Raw genomic sequence first — 21,687 nt, 5'->3', positions numbered from 1 at the left:
TTAGCACAGAGACACATGATTTAATTCTCCACCTGCTGTGGGGTTTGGTTAGAGTGACCCTCTGGTTCAAAGCTGATCTCCAGGGCAAAACAAAGACGACTGTCCCCAGTTTCAGTTCAGACCAAGTGAATTTGGTCTTCATTGGGCTACTTGACAAGAGACTGTCTGCTTGAATAGCTGAAAGATATCAAGGGCTGCTGCAAGAGTAACCTAGTCAACCTGCCAGTGTCGCAATAGAAGACGAGTCATTAGCTGGTTAGCAGTGATACACATTCTATTGTTATCTACTGGATCTGAATGTGAGATGGTTTTTGTGATAATATAGTAATAAGGTTACATTATATCTACAAGTTTTTATGATACAAATTTAGGCAGTCACATTACCTAATGATGGTCAAAATGTCCTGATACGGTAGCTCTATGCCAGCATGTCAGGATGTGTACAAACCTTTTCTAACTGTAAATACTGTCTCTTGAGGCAACTGTTGTTGTGATTTGGCACAATATAAATAAAACTGGGAATCGAAATACTGGAGTGTAACGTAAAATTCCCAGTCCGAATTTTACATCAGTCCAGACCCAAAGAGTTGCTGTCGGTTTTCCTTTGTGTCTTCAGCTCATGTAGAATTGTACCAGAGCATTGAAGGCTCAAGTGATGCAAGCAGACTATAACTTGAGTAGAGGAAACTGGTAATAATTCAGCTGCCTTTTTAAAGTGTCAGTTAATCAATTAAATAATGTTTTTCTTTTTTATTGTGGCTTGTGCAGTGATATCCAGCTGGCAATGCTGTAAACAAATTAGTCAAAGCATCAAAGACGACCTTAATCTGTAACTGAGATTAAATCAAAGACTTGATTGGTAGACTGAGTATAGTTGCTGAACTGGACAAATCTAAGCATTAAAGATCAAATGATAGTAAGAGAGATTCATATGGTTGTGCTGCAGTGAACCAACATAAATGTGTCTGTACCTGTGTTGTAGCCCGATGGGCATCTCTCTCAAAGGAAAAACAGCATGCTGAATCATACTGCTGCTATGCGTTGGCAGAATACTTTGGAAAAGATAAACACTTGTCAGTATGTTGTTTTTCCATTTAGACTGAGGGCTTTTCCTATTAGCAATTTGTAGCTCCATTGATCACATTTTGGATCATGTTCTTACATATGGAGTATGTATACAGTATTCCCTGAAAACCCTCTCTTGTCTGATCATTTCTTAATAATCCATTTCATTACAGTAGATGTCTTTCTGAAAGTGCTTTAGCTAACTTTAATTCATCCGCTGTTATCTTTCTCAATGTCCCACCACAGTGGACTCCTCTCCCACTCAGTTATCGTAATAGTATTACATCTGTACAGCCTAAGACTGTGGATACTGTGGCTTATCTGAAAATGAAGCCTCAATTTATATAGCGCCAAATCACAACAACAGTCGCCTCAAGGCGCTTTATATTGTAATGTTCAAAAGATCTTCATTTCATCTTACTACATATATTTCTCTTCAGCACTGTAGACAGTTTGACAAGAAGTCAGAGCTCTGTTCAACCAAGCATTGCTTTAATTTTAACTAGTAATAACGTGTTTGTCTTTTCAAATTAAAATTTAACCAATAGAGAAAAAAGTATTCACAACCATCTCACAGAAGGTATCATTACATACAGCCACTTTTAATACAATTGACTCATTTCTCCAATTGATCTTTCTGAGTTAACTTGAGTAATCACTTATTTCAAAACCATCAACGTGTCTTTTAGACCCCATTCCTATGAGACTGCTCAAAGAAGTCCTGCCATTAATTAATGCTCAAACCAGCAGTTTAAATTCAGTTCAATTCAGTTTACACAGCACCAAATCACAACAACAGTTACCTCAAGGTGCTTTATATTGTAAGGTAGACCCTACTATAATAGATACAAGGAAAAACCCAACAATCATACGAGCCCCTATGAGCAAGCGCTTTGGCGACAGTGGGAAGGAAAAACGCCCTTTTAACAGGAAGAAACCTCCAACAGAACCAGGCTCAGGGAGGGGCGGGGCCATCTGCTGTGATTGGTTGGGGTGAGAGAAGGAAGACAGGATAAAGACATGCTGTGGAAGAGAGACAGAGGTTAATAACAGATATGATTCAATGCAGAGAGGTCTGTTAATACATAGTGAGTGAGAAAGGTGACTGGAAAGGAAAAACTCAATGCATCATGGGAATCCCCCAGCAGCCTACATCTATTGCAGCATAACTAAGGGAGGATTTGGGATCACCTGGTCCAGCCCTAACTATATGCTATAGCAAAAAGGAAAGTTCTAAGCCTGATCTTAAAAGTAGAGATAGTGTCTGTCTGGCCAAGGTAATGCTGTCCAGACTAAGAATCTGGTTAGATACCATATTTCTAAGATTTTAGGGCCAGCTACCATAACCTCAGTTTGATCTGAATTTAGAAGCAGAAAATTAGAGGTCATCCAGGTCTTCATATCTTTATGGATATATGAAGTTGTCATCAGCATAGCAGTGTAAATGTATACTGTGCCTTCTGATGATGCTGCCTAAGGGAAGCATGTATAATGTAAACAGAACTGGTCCTAGCACTGAACCCTGTGGAACTCCATAATTAACCTCAGTGTGTGAAGAGGACTCTCCATTTACATGCACAAACTGGAGTCTATTAGATAGATATGATACAAACCACTGCAGTGCAGTACCTGTAATACCTACAGCATGTTCTAATCGCTCTAATAGGATATTATGGTCGACAGTATCGAACGCTGCACTGAGGTCTAGCAGGACAAGCACAGAGATGAGTCCACTGTCAGAGGCCATAAGAAGATAATTTGTAACCTTCACTAAAGCTGTTTCTGTGCTGTGATGAGCTCTGAAACCTGACTGAAACTCTTCAAATAAACCATTCCTCTGCAGATGATCTGTTAGCTGTTTGACAACTACTCTTTCAAGGATTTTTGATATAAAGGAAGGTGGGAGATTGGCCTATAATTAGCTAAGACTGCTGGGTCTAGAGATGCTTTTTGAGTAAAGGTTTAACTACAGCCAGCTTGAAGGCCTGTGGTACATAGCTGATTATTAGAGATAGGTTGATCATATATAAGATCGAAGAATTAATTAATGGCAGGACTTCTTTGAGCAGTTTTGTAGGAATGGGGTCTAAAAGACACGTTGATGGTTTGGAGGAAGTAATTATTGAAGTTAACTCAGAAAGATCAATTGGAGGAAAAGACTCTAAATTAATATAAATGGTACTGGTTTAAACTTTATTTGTGAAGAAGTTCATGAAGTCATCACTAGTTAACGTTAAAGGGATGGTTGGCTCAACAGAGCTCTGACTGTTTGTCAGCCTGGCTACAGTGCTGAAGAGAAACCTGGGGTTGTTCTTATTTTCTTCAATCAGTGATGAGTAGTAAGCTGTTCTGGCTTTGTGGAGGGCTTTCTTATAAAGCAACAAACTATTTCTCCAGGCTAAATGATGATCCTCTAAATTTGTGACATGCCATTTCCTCTCCAGATTACAAGTTACTGCTTTAAGTTAAACGTTTAAGAGTTACTCCAGAGTACTTCTGATTTGAGGCTCTCTTTTTCACATTAGCTACAATTTCCAGACTCGTGTAATGAAGAGGTGAAATGATTAAGAAGATAATCGACCTCTGTTGGGATAGCGCTCAGGCTGCTGTTCTGCTCTGTGTTGGTACTAGTGTTTGCAGGTTCGGTGGCTAATCATCTCGTGTCTAAACGCAGTCACTGGAACACCACCTTCCATCACACATGTCAATCCCAGAGCTATTGTGTTGCCGTCTTTGGTGCGGGAGGATTTTTCCTGAGTTGAAAAATTTGTTTAGACAGATCAAGCCTGCATACAAGAGAGCCAATTACAGCAGCATAATGCTGTCTCCAATTAGATTCGCAACGTGCACTCTGAGGCAGGCACTGCTTATTGTCCTGCAGATTAAACCCAGCAAGCACACTGGCCCTCTGGCCTCACCGCCTGCTGTGAGCCTCAGGCCTCTTTTTTCCTTTGTCTGCAAGTCAAGCTTTAATGCATGAACCCTGTTGAGCTAATTGCAGACATGAACTGTCCGCTAAACATTTCAGGTGAATCTTCAGACATGTTTTAGATTTGTGATATCTAGCACACTGCTAGAGGTGAGATTAAATATCCTGTTCTAAAAATAACTAGTAATAATTAAATTAAATCCATAAAAAATAATGTTTGGGTTACTGGGGGTGAAATCCAGTCATGTGACCTTTAAGCTGATAATTTAACCATCACCAATTCCTTTGCCCTTCTTTGATTGGTTACACCATTATCCAGTGGTATAATCCTAATATACTGCATAACATCATTATGATACCATATCATTCTCAAACTTGTGCTGTGTAGTTGTGTGTTTTACAGTGAATTTTCAGCTAAACAAGGATCTGGCTAGATTGTCTTGATTTCTAAATATCAAACAAGAAATACTGACGAACTGACCCTACTGCTAACCTTACTATACTAACCCTAACAGGCCATGAAAGCCTATAATTGTTATCTGCCCATTTTTGTCTTGTGCATATTTGATGATATTAGATTTTTTAGCTTTTATAACAGTGCTAGTAGCGCAGCAACCTTTCTTCCTTTGTTCATTTGAAAGTTGCTCCATTCAACTCAGACACCCTGTTTTTAATAAGCAGTCTCTTTTTGCGCCCAGCCAAATATAGCATGTAGCACTTTTCTCCTTATGAAAATAAAAAAAATGATTGACTGACCAATGAGAATTCGTTTGGATTCGAGGGAAATATGGCCCCTGAGACTAAAGTCCTTATTTACATACCTAGAGTCAAACACAGACTTGCAGTGTCTGAGGATTCAGTGAAAAAGCACAAATCTTTGCTGCCTCATCCCAGGGTTGTGTCTAATATAATGGATTCAGTGTAAGAGATGAGACCTTAGAACAGCCGCTGTGTATGTAATGAGTAAGAACAGTGACTAGAACAGCTGGGCCTAAAATGAGGCATACGAGGTTTCAGCTTGCAGCAATTACTTGTGACTTCTTCTTGGCTTGGCGTTGCAAAAGAACTGTTTGTGTTGATTAGCTGACAGGATGTTGTGATGTTAATGACTGTGAAGAAATTGCAATAATGAGTTTTAAGGAAGAAGTGAGTTGGTGTTAATAATGGTGAAGCAATGGAGGGAGGGGCATGAAAACATTGCGGCTGTCAGCCGATGGTTATCTGATCTTCCAACATCAGCATCAACTAGACTCAAAATTACAATCCCAAGTCGCAAAAATTAAAATAATTTTTTTTACAAAAGTTTAAAACAAACATTTTTTACTCACTCTACACCCACCAAATATTCACATATGTAGTGCAACTTGTCAGGACGCTCAAAGTTTTTAAAGCACATCAATATGACTGATTTTGTGAGACAAGGGCCTTTCTCATGTCATGCCTCCCTCACATGAATACCATTTGTGGATCGGTTGGCCTGATCTTACCTCTAAAGTCGCTCTTTTAACTGGCTAATGTATGTTTTATCAGTGTGGTCTTTAATTGAGTAGCTTAGTGGGTAAATTGCTGGCCTTTTACCGCTGCTGTGCTGAAGGTTGTGGGTTCAAGTACAGCAATGGACACTTTTCTGTTTCACAAAACAACAAAAACGACCACTTTAGTAAAGCTTGCTCTAAACTTGTCTCTATAGAACTCATCTGATACACCAAGAAGAGACTTAGTGCTGCTATTAAATTCATAATAACCTTTTTGAACGTTTAAACATTAAGTAAAGCAACACGTACTTCACCATATGTGCAGCGATTCTGCTTACAGATGTGCACAGTCATCTCAAAAGGCTGATTCATGCTAGTTAAAACCATGCTAAGTTGTGGCTATTATGCCATTGTGCTATGACCAGCATACATTCAGCAAAACAATAATATGTCAACATAAAGTAATGATCAGTTAATAAGGGTGTTCATCCCAACTGTTTTGGAGTTGGGGTTATACTTTGCAATCACAGGTTAAATATCAAATCTGATCTATAATCAGAAACACTGTCAGACAAATCTGCTGCAAGTCTTTTCAGTTGTTGCTGCACATGCGTTCACATGGTTAAACATTTAAAGGTTGAAGATCTCTCCTTTCCACTTTACTTCCAATTATGAAGAAGTTACAGCATGTTTCGATGGGCTGGTTTCTGAAATGTAGGTTAAAGTCATGGAAAAACAAACAAAGTCAGACGCTTGCCCTTCCTGTGGTCATATTTAGCTGTAGGTTTCATTTCGCTCAGACGGCTCCTGTCCAGTTCTCAGTATAGCCTGTCCAGAGTTGTCTTCTCAAAATAGACTTCTTGACTGCAGCCGTTCTGATACTACCTTCATTGCAAGACAGCGTCACAAGCGCTGCCTTCTTTAACGGCTCAAAAACAGCGACTCCAGTATTTACACTGTCAAGCTCGTGCCACTCGAGGAGCCGTAGGTTTCTAAAGCAGGCCTAAAACATATTCTAACACTCGTATTTTCACCAGTGTGCAGTATACACATGGAGATCTCATCAGCAAAATACTATACAATAACTGCCAGTGTTCAAAGTAAGCACTTAAATAGAAATAAACACATGCACACAAGTATATCGGCTGTTCAGATATTAGAATTATGAGTTTATTATGGTTTTAAAGCAACGATGTCCTGTCTCCACAGATGCAGCAGCTCTTCTATGAGAATTATGAACCAAACAAGAAAGGCTACATACGCGATCTCCACAACAGCAAGATTCATCGAGCCATCACACTTCACCCCAACAAGAACCCCCCCTACCAGTATCGCCTTCACAGCTACATGCTCAGCCGCAAGATCGCAGACTTGCGCCACCACACCATCCAGCTGCACAGGGAGATTGTCCAGATGGGGCGCTACGGAGCGGTCGAGCCTGACCGAGAGGACCTCCAGCTCGGCATGCCCCCTTCGTTCATGCGCTTCCACCCCCATCAACGAGAGGAAGTTCTGGAGTGGGAGTTTCTGACGGGAAAGTACCTGTTCTCGTCGTCTGACAGTCAGCCACCCCGTCGTGGCATGGATTCCTCTCAAAGGCAGGCCCTGGATGACATCATCATGCAAGTGATGGAGATGATCAACGCCAACGCCAAAACACGTGGTCGTGTTATTGATTTCAAAGAAATCCAGTATGGCTACAGGAGGGTCAATCCCTTGTACGGGGCAGAATATGTTCTGGATCTGCTGCTGTTGTACAAGAAACACAAGGGAAAGACCATGACGGTTCCTGTGAGGAGACACGCCTACCTGCAGCAGACTTTTAGTAAGATCCAATTCAGAGAGGAGGAGGAGATGGATGCCAGAGGTCTGGCCAGCCACATCAACAAGGAATCCGACTCCCTCTCATTTCTGTCCAACTCGCTCAAGATGCTGGTGCCCTTCAAGCTGGCTACCTCTGGTCAGGATCAGAGGGAGCCCAAAGAAAAGAAGGTCAACATCCTGGTACCTCTGTCAGGCCGCTACGACATCTTTGTGCGCTTCATGGCTAACTTTGAACGAGTATGTCTGATCCCCAACCAAAATGTTAAACTACTGATCCTGCTTTTTAGCACCGATAACAATACTGAGCGGGTGAAGCAGGTGGAACTTATGAGGGAGTATCACATGAAGTATCCTCGAGCAGAGATGGAGATAAAGCCTGTCCCCGGCTCCTTCTCCAGGGCTTTGGCTCTGGAAGTTGGTTCGTTACACTTCTCTAACGATTCCCTGCTTTTCTACTGTGATGTGGATCTGCTTTTCTCCAGCGAATTCCTCAAAAGATGTCGGACTAATGCTGTCCTGGGGGAGCAGACGTACTTCCCCATCATCTTCAGTCAGTATGACCCTAAAGTAGTATATGCTGGGAAGGTCCCCAGCAACAACCACTACGTCTTCACCTCTAAAACAGGCCTGTGGAGGAACTACGGATTTGGGATTGTCTGCGTATACAAGAGCGACCTGGTTCGAGCCGGAGGCTTCGACACTTCCATACAGGGCTGGGGATTGGAGGACGTAGATCTTTATAATAAATTTGTCCAGTCAGGGATCAAGTTGTTTAGAAGCACAGACACAGGAATAGTTCACGTTCATCATCTAGTCACATGTGACCCCCACCTGGATGTGAAGCAATACAAGATGTGCCTGGGCTCCAGAGCTTCCTCGCATGGCTCCACCCAGCAGTTGGCTGAGCTCTGGCTCGAGAAGAACAACCACGGCTTCAGGAGACTGGCCAGCAATAATGGGTCAGTTAGGACAGCGTAAGAAGTGCTGGGTTGTCATTAACTGAACTCACTTTCCCTTCTTAGTAGTAGTTTCACTGCTTAATTTATTTTTTAATGAAATTAAATAATTCACATTGATATATTTTTAAAATATCTTTCTTTTTTTAAAGAAACATCCTAATGAGCAGCTCGTCTGGCCAGTCTGTTCTCTTTCCTGATTGTTGCCGGGGCTCCTTTTGCGCATACGTTATCTGTCAGGCTACTAGTTAGTTTGGTTATTAATGTTCGCCTCAGTAAAGTCCAGTCTTTCAAAGCAGACTGGTGTCCTCTCAGACCAACAGTGCTCAAACTACATTCAGTTGCTGATTGTGAACATGAATGAAACGACTGCCTGGGCCGCTTCTTTGGAAAGCAGATTTAGGTGGTTTTCTTTTACATTTACTCTCATGGTTTTGGTGATATGACTTAACACTGTTTTTGTTTCTTTTTTATATATATATATCTATATTTTGTATTGTTAATTTCTGTAGACCCAACTGCTGAATCTGCAATTCATGATTTTCTATCTAATTTATTGAATTTGCAGGCTTCATTTTCTACAATCTGCTGAAATGTGTATGTGGGACAGTTGTACATGTCAGTTGTGGTTAGTTTTCTTTTTTCCTTAAGCTCTCTCACCAAAGAGTTTTGCACAGTCTGCTTTTACATTTCATGGTGTGTGTGTGCGTGTGCGTATGTGTGTGTGTGCGTGTGTGTGTTTTGCAGGCATGAACATGGAACTAGCTCCATAGTGGAGGACACACAAATCAAATCTTTTAAATGGGTGAAGTGTTTGCACATCTGGCTTCCACTTCAAGCTTGATTTAGCAGCACTTTGATTGTTTAAGTCGCATATTTTATAAGGTTTTCTCTTTTTTCCAAATCAATTCCTCTTATGTTGACATGAGAGGTGTCATTCCTGTCTAGTTTTACAGGTTTGATGACAAATCATTTCCTCTTTCATGCCCCTGCCTGTGAACTTCCACTGTAGGACTCTGTTGGGTTTCTGCAGCATTACAACATGATTTATAACACTGATCACACAAGCAGTTACTGTGCTGTCATCATGGTTTGATTTTCTTGGACTTTAAATGTTTTATTGCTTTCTAAATGGACAAGGTTTTCTATTTAAAAAGAAATAAAATTGGGGGAGAGTAAATGCATTGCGTCATATTTTTCTGTCTCAGTTTTCCCTCCACCAGCTCACATACTGTGTGTCAGTCACCCGACTGATCCCTGAGCCTGGTTCAGGAGTTATCTTCCTGTTAAGACACCACACACTCTTCCTCCCTTTTGGTTTCTATGTGTTGTCGAGTCTTCATCTTATATAATAAAGCTCTTTGAACGGGCATGTAATTAAATGTAAACAAAACAAAACAACCATGATTATCAGAAATTCCGAGGATGTGAGGCCTTTGTTAATCCATCTTTTGAGGCATTGATTACTAATCCATAAAAAGAATCATTTCACAACAGGCTCAAACTTCAAAGTCGTAGTAATTTAGATTGTGTGAGCAACAACATGTCAGCAACAATAAATCATGTCCCTCAGAAGCTCCACTGAAAGAAAGGAGTTTAATTTACTGGTAGTTCAGTCATCTCTTCCTGTACTTTTCAACGACACTGAGCAGTAAAGCTTTCCTAACATAAAAGGCTCGATCTTATCATTCATTAAAATGAATACAATCTTTCCTGGTTGTAAATAGACTGATGCTTATTCGGTGCTTTTCTAATCTTAAAAAAAAAGCACTGAATAAGAGGCCGGCCACTCAAAGGACCTACGAGCAAAGCTACACACCTTGGGGAGGTTGTCACATGACAATTTGCTCCACGCCCAGGAATTGCAGCAACCCATACAACAGAGGGGAGGGGCCAGACTAAGGCAATTTTCTTTTTTTTTGCTTTTTTTTCTTTTCTTTTTTTTTGCCTGTCCCGTTTGGCTCTTTTGCATCAGAATTTTTGTCTAAAGGCGAAGAAAGATGCCCAACGGATTTACTTTACCAAACAGACCATCCCAGCCTTACCGTAATGGTCTATTTGATTCACCTTTTATTGTTTATTTTATGTTATTTTCACTTGCTAGATACAGGACAGACTTGAATGAGGAAAAGAAAGGGGAGAAAGGAAGAGGGGGAAAAACAGCGGAGAAGAGGGACGGGGGAGAAGGGCAAAAAAACCAAAACCAACAGAATAAGCAGAAAAAAAAATACATATATCGATCACCTGGATCACCTGTTGAGAAAGAAAAAAGAAAACAAGCAGAAGAAAACGAGAGTAACAGAATAAACAACATCAATGATATATGGGAATATGACAGTAAATACTAAATATTAAACATTATTGTGCAGCACGTAAGATCGACAGCACAGTGTGCTTTGAGGTAGGAGCCAAAAAGGGTGTAGTTTGTGTGTGTGATCACCCGTTCAGGTTCCTTCATGTAATGATCTGCTAGAGGGTGTGGGGGGGCCACAGCCCTGTCCTCCAGGGCATGAAGCAGGTATGGAGGAGATCAAAACTCCAGACATCCAGAGGCCCTCAGAACACAAGAGACCAAGGAAGACCAACAGAGGGGGGGCCGCGCCACTGTCCCAGAAAGAGCTGAGGAGAGTCCCAGATGAGGGGTCACCCAGCAGCCGCGGAGCAGAAGCCAGGGGGGGTTGCAGTGACGTGCCCGTGAGCTCCGCCGGCAGCCAGCTGTGCCAGAGTGACCGAGCCACAGGCCGAGAGGCCGGGGGCACCCCACCCCTGAAGTGGCCCGAGCGAGCCCCAGGCTCCAGGCCCCGATAAGCAGCCGCCAAGGAGTGAGCCGGTGTGCACCCGGACGCCCATCCCCGGACACAAAGAACCACCAACGCACCGATGTCTGAGGGCGTCTGCCACCGGCAGGGGAAGTGGTGACTAAGGCAATTTTCACCAGGAAATAAAGTGCTTGTATTACTCCCTTCTTCTAGTGGCAAGGGCCCGTCATGGTCACACTGCGAGTGGGGGATTTGGACTTTCAACTTAACCTCTTTAAAGCACGGAGAGAGGCTGAAACTGCTTCTCTAGTGAGTCTGGTAAGGGAAAGAGATGAGTTGGGGTAGGCGGTGCCAAATTCCACCACTCCCTCCATTGTGATAACCATCTCCAGAAAGTGGATGTTGCTGCATTGCAACAGCATTTTGCAGACTACTCTATTTCTCTTAAAATATAGAAGTCCCGACTGCTCGTCAGTTGGCACAATATAAATAAAACTGAATTGAATATGCCACTGTTGAAATGTGCACATACACACAGGAAGACAGAACCTTAGCTCAAACAAGAATAGGAAACATTTTTACTTGTAAAACTAACATTTGGTCTCGTGTTAAAAAGAGGAGCCCAATGCTACACATCGGGAAATCAGGGAATATCATTTTTGATTAGACAATGGTTTAAGTTAATGTTCAAATGATGGCTTTTTGTTTCACTTTATACATTTTGTTCTGCAGAAGAAAGGGTATACATGACAACACTATAGCCACAAATATCTCAGAGGATGAGGAAGTAACAACTCTAAATTATCATATTTTCACTTCCTGCCGTTTGACTTGGTGAAGGGCTTCCTGTGAGAGAAGACTTAGAGAATTGTTACACTATTTTAGGCAAACGTCTTGTCATCAGTTGGCTCATGAAGATTCTGAGAAACCAGAATTTATTAAATTAATTGAATCTCCAAGTCTGTGTATATATTTAACATCCCTTTAATTATGAGTTTTATTGTTGTCAAAATAAAACAAAAGGCACCAAATCTTTAGAATGACACCAGCAACCAAAGTTTTTTTGTTTTATATCTTAACAAAAAGCAAAACTAAGGATGTACAACTACAAACCTTTAACTATGAATTCGTAGGGCAGGCGTAATATACAATACTGTGCAAAAGTGTTAGGCAGGTGTGAAAAACTGTTATAAAGAAAGCTTTCAGAAATATAAATGACTGTTTATTGAACCCAAATGTATTCTGCAGCAGGACAACAACCCAAACACACAGCCACAGTCATTAAGAACGATCTTCTGCGTAAAGAACAAGACTGGAAGTGATGCTCTGGCCCCCACAGAGCCCTGATCCCAACATCATGGAGTGTGTCTGGGATTACATGAAGAGACAGAAGGATGTGAGGAAGCCTGCATCCACAGATCTGTGGTTAGTCCCCCAAGATGTTTGGAACAACCAACCAGCCGAGTTCCTTCAAAAGTGCAAGTGTACCTAGAAGAATTGATGCTGTTTTGAAGGCAAAGGGTGGTCACACTAAACACTGACTAGATGTAGATTTCTCTTTTGTTCCTTCACATTTTGTTAACTGATGAAAATAAACGATTAACACTTCCATTTTTGAAAATATTCTTTGCTTAAAGCAGTTCTTCTCACCTGCCTAAAACTTTTGCACAGTACAGTAGGTTCTTGCCATGGATACTATACGTAAATGGTAAATGGCCTGTATTTGTAAAGCGCTTTACTAGTCCCTAAGGACCCCAAAGCGCTTTACATATCCAGTCATCCACACATTCACACACTGGTGATGGCAGCTACATTGTAGCCACAGCCACCCTGGGGCGCACTGACAGAGGTGAGGCTGCTGGACACTGGCGCCACCGGGCCCTCTGACCACCACCAGTAGGCAACAGGTGAAGTGTCTTGCCCAAGGACACACGACCGAGACTGTATGTAAATCTAGATGGCCAGCAGTGGCAAGAATTAGTCTTGTGAGGACCTGAGAGGCTATGAGACCATGGCTGCTCTCGGCATTTTGCCCAAAATGAGAGCACCCAAGGAGTGAGAGTTATTCATGAGGTTGAGAGGTACTGGCCAGATATAATCGGGCTCACCTCAACGCGCGACTTGGATTCTGAAACCAGTCTCCTGTCTCAGTCTGGAGTTGTTTGGCGAGAGGTAGCGGGCGTCCTAATATCCTAGTATCCCCTCAGCTTGCTGCCTGTACATCGGGGTTTCTCCCGGTGAACGAGAGGGTTTGTTCCCTGCTCCTTCAGGTCAGTGAACGGGTCCCGATTGTCCTCTGTGCCTATACGCCTGAACAAACGTTTTGGATTACCCAGCGTTCTTGGGGTCCCTGGGTGGGGTGTGTGAGGGTGCTCTACCTGGAGACTATGTTGTCCTACTGGAAGACTTCAACACTCATGTGGGCAATGACAGTGAGACCACGAGGGAGTGTAACTGCATGGTTCTTACTCAGTTTCTAAAAATAAAATTGTTACTAGGCTAAAATATAACACTAAAACATTTTGAGGTGTAATGACAGCCCTTTTTAGCTGTGAAATCGTGCTTCCAGCTCTCCCAGTAACAATCGACACACTCAGACTTCTGTTGTATAAACACGAGGAGTTTGGTGGCACAGTGGGTAGCACTGTTGTGTCAGAGCAAGAAAGTCCTGAGCTAGAATCCAGCATCTGGGCGAGACCTCGGGGTCACATGTGGTGTAACACACGATCAATAGTGCAAGCCATACATCTATTTCACAAGCAACTATTTACAGTTACCAGGGTCTCCAAGGCCAAAAAGAAACAGAAACCCCACTCTTCCTGGAAATAAAAGAAATCATTACACTCTGGAGCAAAACCATCCATCCAAAAGTCTCGTTCCCGTTGGGCTCCGCCAGAGTGAAACCAAAAAAGAAAAATACCAGACACTTTCCAGATGGTATCAGGTCCCCATACTTATTTTTACTGCATTTTATAATTCCATCAATTTAACAAAATCCTCAAGACCATTCACTGCAATGCAGCCCCAATGAGTCTCCATTGTGTTTCACAGATGGCTGTAGACACACATTACCTCTCCTTTGTTGGTGAGTTCAACCAAAAATTTCACATTTGGTTCATATGAACTGTTGCTACTTTAAGCCTAGCCAGTTCCTGTTTGCTTTTGCAACCTTTTCTCCCAGTTTACCCTTATCAGCTTCTTCACACCCACTCTTCCACTCAGACCTTTTCTGAAGAGTCTTTGGAAATAGCTGAAGGGCCAGATTGCTGGATTTTCTTTTATCCTATTTCTTGAGAACATGACTTCCATATACTGGAACACTGGATACTGCTAATATGCTGTAAATTGTTTTTTGGACCTGTCGATTGTATAGGAATTTCTTTCACTTAGGTATTAATCACATTATTTTATTGTATTAACATGTCTGACACTCATACTGAAAGACAAATGGTGGGGGTCTAGTAAGGAAGCAGACAACTCCACAGGACCAGAGTCTTTTGTCTCTTCGAGGACTCTGGGAAGTAGCAAGGGAGTGTGAACCTTAAGGTGTGAAACTGCTGTGTACTGCCTTTTGTTCCTGAAGAAGGTTTAACTGAGAGCCATGCTAGGCTCAGAGAGACTCTGCTGACCCTGCCCCATGGTCATGTAGGCTCTCCATCAAGCTTGGTTGTATGTTCTTTGTGTGTTTGGGTTAAAGAATGTTAGCTACCGCTCACCGCTCGTCTGCAGGCTTTATTTAAATGGAAAACTTCCACAACACACTTCTTTTGTCCCGGTTACCTCAGTTTAAGGTCGCATTGCACGCCATAATGAGCCGAGGTTTATAACAGCCAGGTAATATGCTTTACAAAGTCATCCAGACCTGCAGCCTTTCGCTCCTTGAGCTTTCACAGCAAAGTGTTGAAAGCAACAGTACGGTGGGGGAGGAGTACACACACTAACACTTGGCCTTTGTAAATAAATGATAACTTAATAACTAATTATTCTGTTATTTATTTGTTGACAATAAAATGAAAAAAGAATGAATTATGTACAGCTGATAAGATAACAATTACATTCAGATGAGATAAAAACATTTTTTGTATTAAAGCAATTTTAAAAAAAGCACAACAAGCATCTGTTGTCTGCATAATGTGAGGCTGCCACACAACATAAGAAACATTATTAAAACATGACCCCAGAACATTACATATAAGTGCAGTGGTAATCTTTGTGCAAGTAAAACGTTTACAGTGAACATATTTTAATCAAAACAAATACTTTGCTGAACCTATGAGTGAACACACAAAATTAAAATAATTACAAAACACCACGCTCCCAAATGGTACATGAATACGAGGACTTTCACACTGGAACATTTGCTCTTTACCTCCAATGTTGCCATGACCATTGCTAGACTACACCTTGTGCTTATCTTAACAACAGTATTTGACATCCTGGGAAAGAAAGTGGGTCCTGTGAGTCCCTTGTGCAACTGAGGGTAATTTGAACCCCGTGAAGGCCAGCAACAACAAAAGCTACTAGTTATTAGGAGGTCAACTGTTGAACATGCTTAATCCTTTCTGGTGTTTTACAGATCACAATAGAAGAGAAGCAGCAAGGACCACAGAGCTTCATTCACACAAAACGTTTTCATGTGTAAGAATCTGATAAAACATTTTCATGGTGAAGACTGAGAATAATCGAACTGTTACACAATAATGTTGCACAAAACGCAGATGTTAGTTTGCTGTTTACAGTTTGAGCTGCAGCTTGCATCCAGATTTACATGCACTGTTTAAAACAAAACTAAAGAAATTTAGCAAATATAGACTTAAACCTCGTCCCTATAACAGCCAGCAACACATTTACGACTGTCTGCTCCGAGAGCACAGCTTACAGCAACACAGAGTTGGAACAACAGCATCTTAAATCACTTAATTTAAATAATCAATGTCTGTTGTTTCAGAATCTCCCAGCACTGTGTCACCTCCAGAACGGTATACTGACCTTTAGGAAGACTTAAACGGGCTAAGAAACAGTGATGGGGTAAAGTCAGCATCAAACACCTCACCACACACTCAACCACATCTTGAACTGAATCACAACCATTAACCAAAGTTTACTCTGTGATTCAGCTTCATGGTTTTTATATTTTCTGGTTTAAAGTTATGATTGTACTGAAGTATTCAGTGGTGTCCAGCTTCGAGATCATCCCTCATTGGAGACCCGGTTTGCCTCGCAGGTTGCCCTAATGTCAGTGTTCTGCAGCCCCCTGCTCTGAACACTGGCAGCCTGTCAGGGTGCATTCCCCTTGGCTCAGCTGCCATACAGAGATCGGATTATGCACCTTGCTGTTGCAACAAAACGACTACTTTCTTTTCCTCATGTTGGTCTCCAAGTGGCCCAGCTTCTCATAGCACTGGTAGAAGACTTCCAGCTCCGAGCCCCAGGCCCTCCAGACACACAGGCACCACTCCATGTTTTCCTTCTGAAAACCACACACGACTGTGTCCTTTGCCACGAGCGCTGCTTCCCTCAGGATTCTGAGAGAAAGAGAGAGGAGGAAGTGACACAGTGTACAGTGTGTGGGAAGGGAGATAAAGTCATTTATTTGACCTCCTACTGAACTTTAAGTGTTCATGTTCAGATTCAAGCTCCACAGATTGTGTTTGCTTTGTTTTAATACACTTCCCATACTTTCATTATCTGCCATATTTGGTTTGTGAAGCAGTTTATAAGTTGGCTGTATGAAAGCCTTCTTGTAAAGCTATAATTGTGCTTCTAAGGCTGATAAACCTTTTTTTGACTGGTTGAGATGTAATCCAAATTACACATTTGACAAAGCTGAAAAATAACCGGTAGGTAACAGTTTAATCAACAGAATTCATCAATAATCAGTGAGACAAAATGAATAAACAGTGGATTTCTAAGGTTGGTTTAACCATGTTTGGCAGAAAAGAACTATGTATCTGAAAAAAGAATAAACTAGTTAAAAAAGTAAATAATACAAGGCTTTACATTTCCCATCATGTCTGCTGAACAAGAAATGAGCTCACCCCAAATACGAACATCCAGGTGGAGTGAGGACAGCAATGACGCGGCCCTGTAGCTGATTAGCAAGTGGCTGTATTTCGATGACCATCACATCACCTCCACGCCTGCCAAACACACACACACAGCACCCAATACATTTAGGCAAAGCCTTTTTACTGTATGTCATTGAAATGGTGGCACGGTGGTTAGCACTGTTGCCGCACAGCAAGAAGGTCCTGAGTTCAATTCCACCATCAGGTCTTTCTGTGTGGAGTTTGCATGTTCTCCCCGTGTTTGCGTGGGTTCCCTCCGGGTACTCCGGCTTCCTCCCACCGTCCAAAGACATGCAGCTTGTGGGGATAGGTTAATTGGATAATCCAAATTGTCACTAGGTGTGAATGTGAGTGCGAATGGTTGTCTGTCCCTGTGTGTTGGCCCTGCGACAGACTGGCGACCTGTCCAGGGTGTACCCCGCCTCTCGTCCTATGACAGCTGGGATAGGCTCCAGCGCCCCCCGCGACCCCGAAAAGGAGAAGCGGAAGCGAATGGATGGATGTCATTGAAATGAGCTTCCAGTTTGGATTCAGGAGACAGACACTATCTCTACTTTTAAGATTAGGCTTAAAACTTTCCTTTTTGCTAAAGCATATAGTTAGGGCTGGACCAGGTGACCCTGAATCCTCCCTTAGTTATGCTGCAATAGATGTAGGCTGCCGGGGGATTCCCATGATGCATTGAGTTTTTCCTTTCCAGTCACCTTTCTCACTCACTATGTATTAACAGACCTCTCTGCATTGAATCATATCTGTTATTAACCTCTGTTTCTCTTCCACAGCATGTCTTTATCCTGTCTTCCTTCTCTCACCCCAACCAATCACAGCAGATGGCCCCGCCCCTCCCTGAGCCTGGTTCTGCCGGAGGTTTCTTCCTGTTAAAAGGGAGTTTTTCCTTCCCACTGTCAGCAAAGTGCTGCTCATAGGGGGTCATATGATTGTTGGGTTTTTCTCTGTATCTATGAAGCGCCTTGAGGTGACTTTTGTTGTGATTTGGCGCTATATAAATAAAATTGAATTGAATTGAATTGAAATATAACACTTTGCTATGTTGCTGGAGAAAGTTGTACCAGGTTCAAACACACAATTCCTAATTTAAAGATACGAACAATAGGTGGAATATGCCTAACCTATCAAACTTGCTATGAAACAGTTTGATATGAACACAGCATTTAACATAGTTGTTAAAGGATAGCTCACGTTTGAATTCAAATACTCCTAATTATGGATTTTTTTGGGATACATACCAATCAGCTGCAAATTAAATGTGAATTAAAATGAAAACCACTGATAAGTGATGTGAATACACTCATCATCATGTTTCCTCAGTGTTACATTGTGTGCCACAATGGCAGTAGCTTCTCAAAGCAGGATAATATCCTCAAAAACATAACAGCAGCTCAGAGGCCTGGCTTATCCAAGTGGGCATTTGGTCTACAATAAGCCCGATCAATGGAGGTCCCACAACATGACTCATAGGATCCAGATGTGCCAAACACCAAGTGACGTAGTGGATGTAGGACATCCTGAAAGGTCCTACATCCATCCTCTGAAAGCTCTGCCATTCTGTCAGCACAAGGGGGACCTCCAAAAACCACACAGGTGTGTGTAATATTTTTGTTGATTTGTATAGGCATTATGAGCTGCTGCAGAAGACGCTTACACAACTTTAAACACATAATCTAGCTTCCCCTTTTTGGGAGCAGTTAACATTGTCATTCAATATTCCCTCCTGAGTGGAGCTCAATATTTTCTTGATGTATTTAAGTAATTTCAGAAGTTGGATGATTTTCTCTTCTTTTCACTTCTAGTTCCAGCTCGCACTGGAACGGTTCGCAGCCGAGTGTGAAGCAGCGGGAATGAGGATCAGCACCTCCAAATCTGAGGCCATGGTTCTCAGCCAGAAAAGGGTGGAGTGCCCACTCCGGGTCGGGGATGAGGTCCTGCCCCAAGTGGAGGAGTTCAAGTATCTCGGGGTCTTGTTTGCGAGTGATGGGAGAAGGGAGCCGGAGATCGACAGACGGATTGGTGCTGCAGCTGCAGTGATGCAGACGCTGCACCGGTCCATCGTGGTGAAGAGGGAGCTGAGTGTAAAAGCGAAGCTCTCAATTTACCGGTCGATCTACGTCCCTACCCTCACCTATGGCCACGAGCTGTGGGTAGTGACCGAAAGAACGAGATCGCGGATACAAGCGGCGGAAATGAGCTTCCTCCGAAGGTAATGGTAAATGGTAAATGGCCTGTATTTGTATAGCGCTTTTACTAGTCCCGCCTAGGGACCCCAAAGCGCTTTACACGTCCAGTCATCCACCCATTCACTCTCACATTCACACACTGGTGGAGGCAAGCTACAGTTGTAGCCACAGCTGCCCTGGGGCAGACTGACAGAAGCGAGGCTGCCATATTGCGCCATCGGCCCTTCTGGCCAACACCAGTAGGCGGTAGGTGAAGTGTCTTGCCCAAGGACACAACGACCGAGACTGTCCAAGCCGGGGCTCGAACTGGCAACCTTCCGATTACAAGGCGAACTCCCAACTCTTGAGCCACAATCGCCCCCCATTGGGGGGTGGCTGGCCTCTCCCTTAGAGATAGGGTGAGAAGTTCGGCCATCCGGGAGGGGCTCAGAGTAGAGCCACTGCTGCTCCACATCGAAAGGAGCCAGCTGAGGTGGTTCGGGCATCAAGGATGCCTCCTGGGGGCCTCCTGGGTGAGGTGTTCCAGGCATGTCCCACCGGGAGGAGGCCCCGGGGCAGACCCAGGACACGCTGGAGAGATTATATCTCTCGGCTGGCCTGGGAACGCCTTGGTGTTCCCCCGGATAAGCTGGAGGAGGTGGCTGGGGAGAGGGAGGTCTGGGCCTCTCTGCTTAGGCTGCTGCCCCCGCGACCCGGATAAAGCGGAAGAAGATGGATGTGCCACTTCTATACAACAATGTTTTATACTTTCATATACACTGCATGTACAATGTATTCAATGTATAACAACTAGCATATAATTGCATGAAATTTCATAATTGTTTAAATTATGAAAATAGGTTTTAAAATGTTCAATTTCAGTTTAATTTATTTACCCAATCAAAAATGAATTAATTTTATATTTACATGCATCTCCGAGTTTGTTTTTGTTTTGTTTTTTTGCTCTGTTTGTATGCATTTGTTCTTACCTGGGGATCCACAGAGTTCCATTCACGTGCAGCACTGTGAAAGCTTGAAGATGAGGTGCGGCAGGGTTAACAGTTTCTGCAGATTCCAGACCATAACCTTTGGAGGATGACGGGCGTTTGTGGTTCCTCCCTATCTCCTCCAGGTCTGCAGGCTGTAAGACACCACTGCAGCTGCCAAATGAGCTGTGGTCTATGCTGCTTGAAGAGTCTAACTCTACTGGCTCCAAGGAGCAAGCAGATGATATAGAGCAGTAGTCTGTGAGTGAATCCTGGTGCTGGATCATCTGAGTACCTGCCTGCTCATCGAAGATCAATGTCACTTTTTCATTGGACCACTCTGGCTTCTCTTTTTGGTGTGTGGATTTGAGATCAGTCATTGGTGTTAGCCCTGTGGGACGCTGCACAGTAAAGACGCTCCGTAGAGGACTGCTATCCCCGCAGCTGAAAGCAGAACGTGATTTTAAGTATCATCAAGAACTACAATGTCTACACAGAGATATTTAAACTGTACAGAACAAGTTTGGCTGATAGAAAGCAAAAGATTTCTCTGGAAAGAAAACTAGTGAGAGATGTGTCTACAGACCCAAGAAGAACTGCAAGGACACTAGCGAATGACTTAACCAAGCTGGGAATTATAGTCTGAAAGAAGCCAATCACTAGAACCCTGCACAGGAAAACATACTCAAACAATGACTAAACTAGAGCTGCCTTGTCAACATGGAAGGATTAAATATATAGAGACCAAAATGTGAAAGTTACTGATGAAACACCTGGCCAATGCATGCCCTGGTGTTTCATGTCACCAGCCCCCCAACACCGTCCCACAGTTTGGAAGGCATGCACAGCATTCTGATAAAGGGTGTGTACGCCATGCTATAGGCTGCTGCAGGTAGAACTGTTGATAATCATATGCTCAAAGTTTCATTACTACAATGACAATGATTCTGAATGCCACCACCACCAGCTAATAACACAGTCCTTAGGCTAAACCACTTTTCACTGGGAGATATTGATTTCACTACCACGTGACAGAACCTTGAAAATAGTATCACGAATTACAGCCCATTTGCTTTCATCATGGCAATGGTGGCGATCATCAGAGGTTCAAACTGGGTGGTGACAAGCAGCTCAGGTGTCCAGTTAACACTAATCAGGGTTTTATGGATGACATAACAACACTGACGACAACACCATCAAATATCACACAGACCAGGATGAAGATCATTTCTGGAAAATCAAGAAGCATCTCCATCACCAAAGGATAGCCATCTAACGAATTAATACTGAACCAATACCAATGATATCAGAGAAATCTGTCTTGGGAGATTAAGATGCAAAACAGATCAATCAAATTAAGCAGGATGCTGTTTGGAAATCCACTCTGACACATAAGCTATACTGTGAAGATAGTTTTTCAAAATGCTGCATAAAGCATAAATATCCATATT

At 42.7% G+C, this 21,687-nt stretch overlaps 2 protein-coding genes across 2 annotated transcripts in view; one reads left to right on the top strand and one right to left on the bottom strand.

The window, feature by feature from the left end:
• chsy1 (chondroitin sulfate synthase 1) overlaps positions 1 to 9,429 on the top strand; it is a 29,335-nt gene extending 19,906 nt beyond the window's left edge. Inside the window, exon 3 of the mRNA XM_087843045.1 lies at positions 6,679 to 9,429. Coding sequence (XP_087699171.1) covers positions 6,679 to 8,271 — 1,593 coding nt within the window. The 3' untranslated portion in view covers positions 8,272 to 9,429. The remainder of the gene's footprint in view (positions 1 to 6,678) is intronic.
• A 5,552-nt stretch (positions 9,430 to 14,981) lies between these two features.
• The window catches only part of lrrk1 (leucine-rich repeat kinase 1), a 93,585-nt gene continuing 86,879 nt past the window's right edge, over positions 14,982 to 21,687 (bottom strand). Inside the window, exons 36-38 of the mRNA XM_087843037.1 lie at positions 20,240 to 20,680; positions 17,047 to 17,148; positions 14,982 to 16,533 (exon numbers count right to left, since the gene is read on the bottom strand). Coding sequence (XP_087699163.1) covers positions 16,359 to 16,533; positions 17,047 to 17,148; positions 20,240 to 20,680 — 718 coding nt within the window. The 3' untranslated portion in view covers positions 14,982 to 16,358. The remainder of the gene's footprint in view (positions 16,534 to 17,046; positions 17,149 to 20,239; positions 20,681 to 21,687) is intronic.

Source organism: Neolamprologus brichardi, chromosome 1 (genome assembly GCF_056152115.1).
Source record: "Neolamprologus brichardi isolate AB-2024 chromosome 1, ASM5615211v1, whole genome shotgun sequence".
Taxonomy (NCBI): Eukaryota; Metazoa; Chordata; class Actinopteri; order Cichliformes; family Cichlidae; genus Neolamprologus; species Neolamprologus brichardi.
The sequence above is the reverse complement of the archived record's forward strand: the minus strand, read 5'-3'. Positions and strand labels throughout refer to the sequence as shown.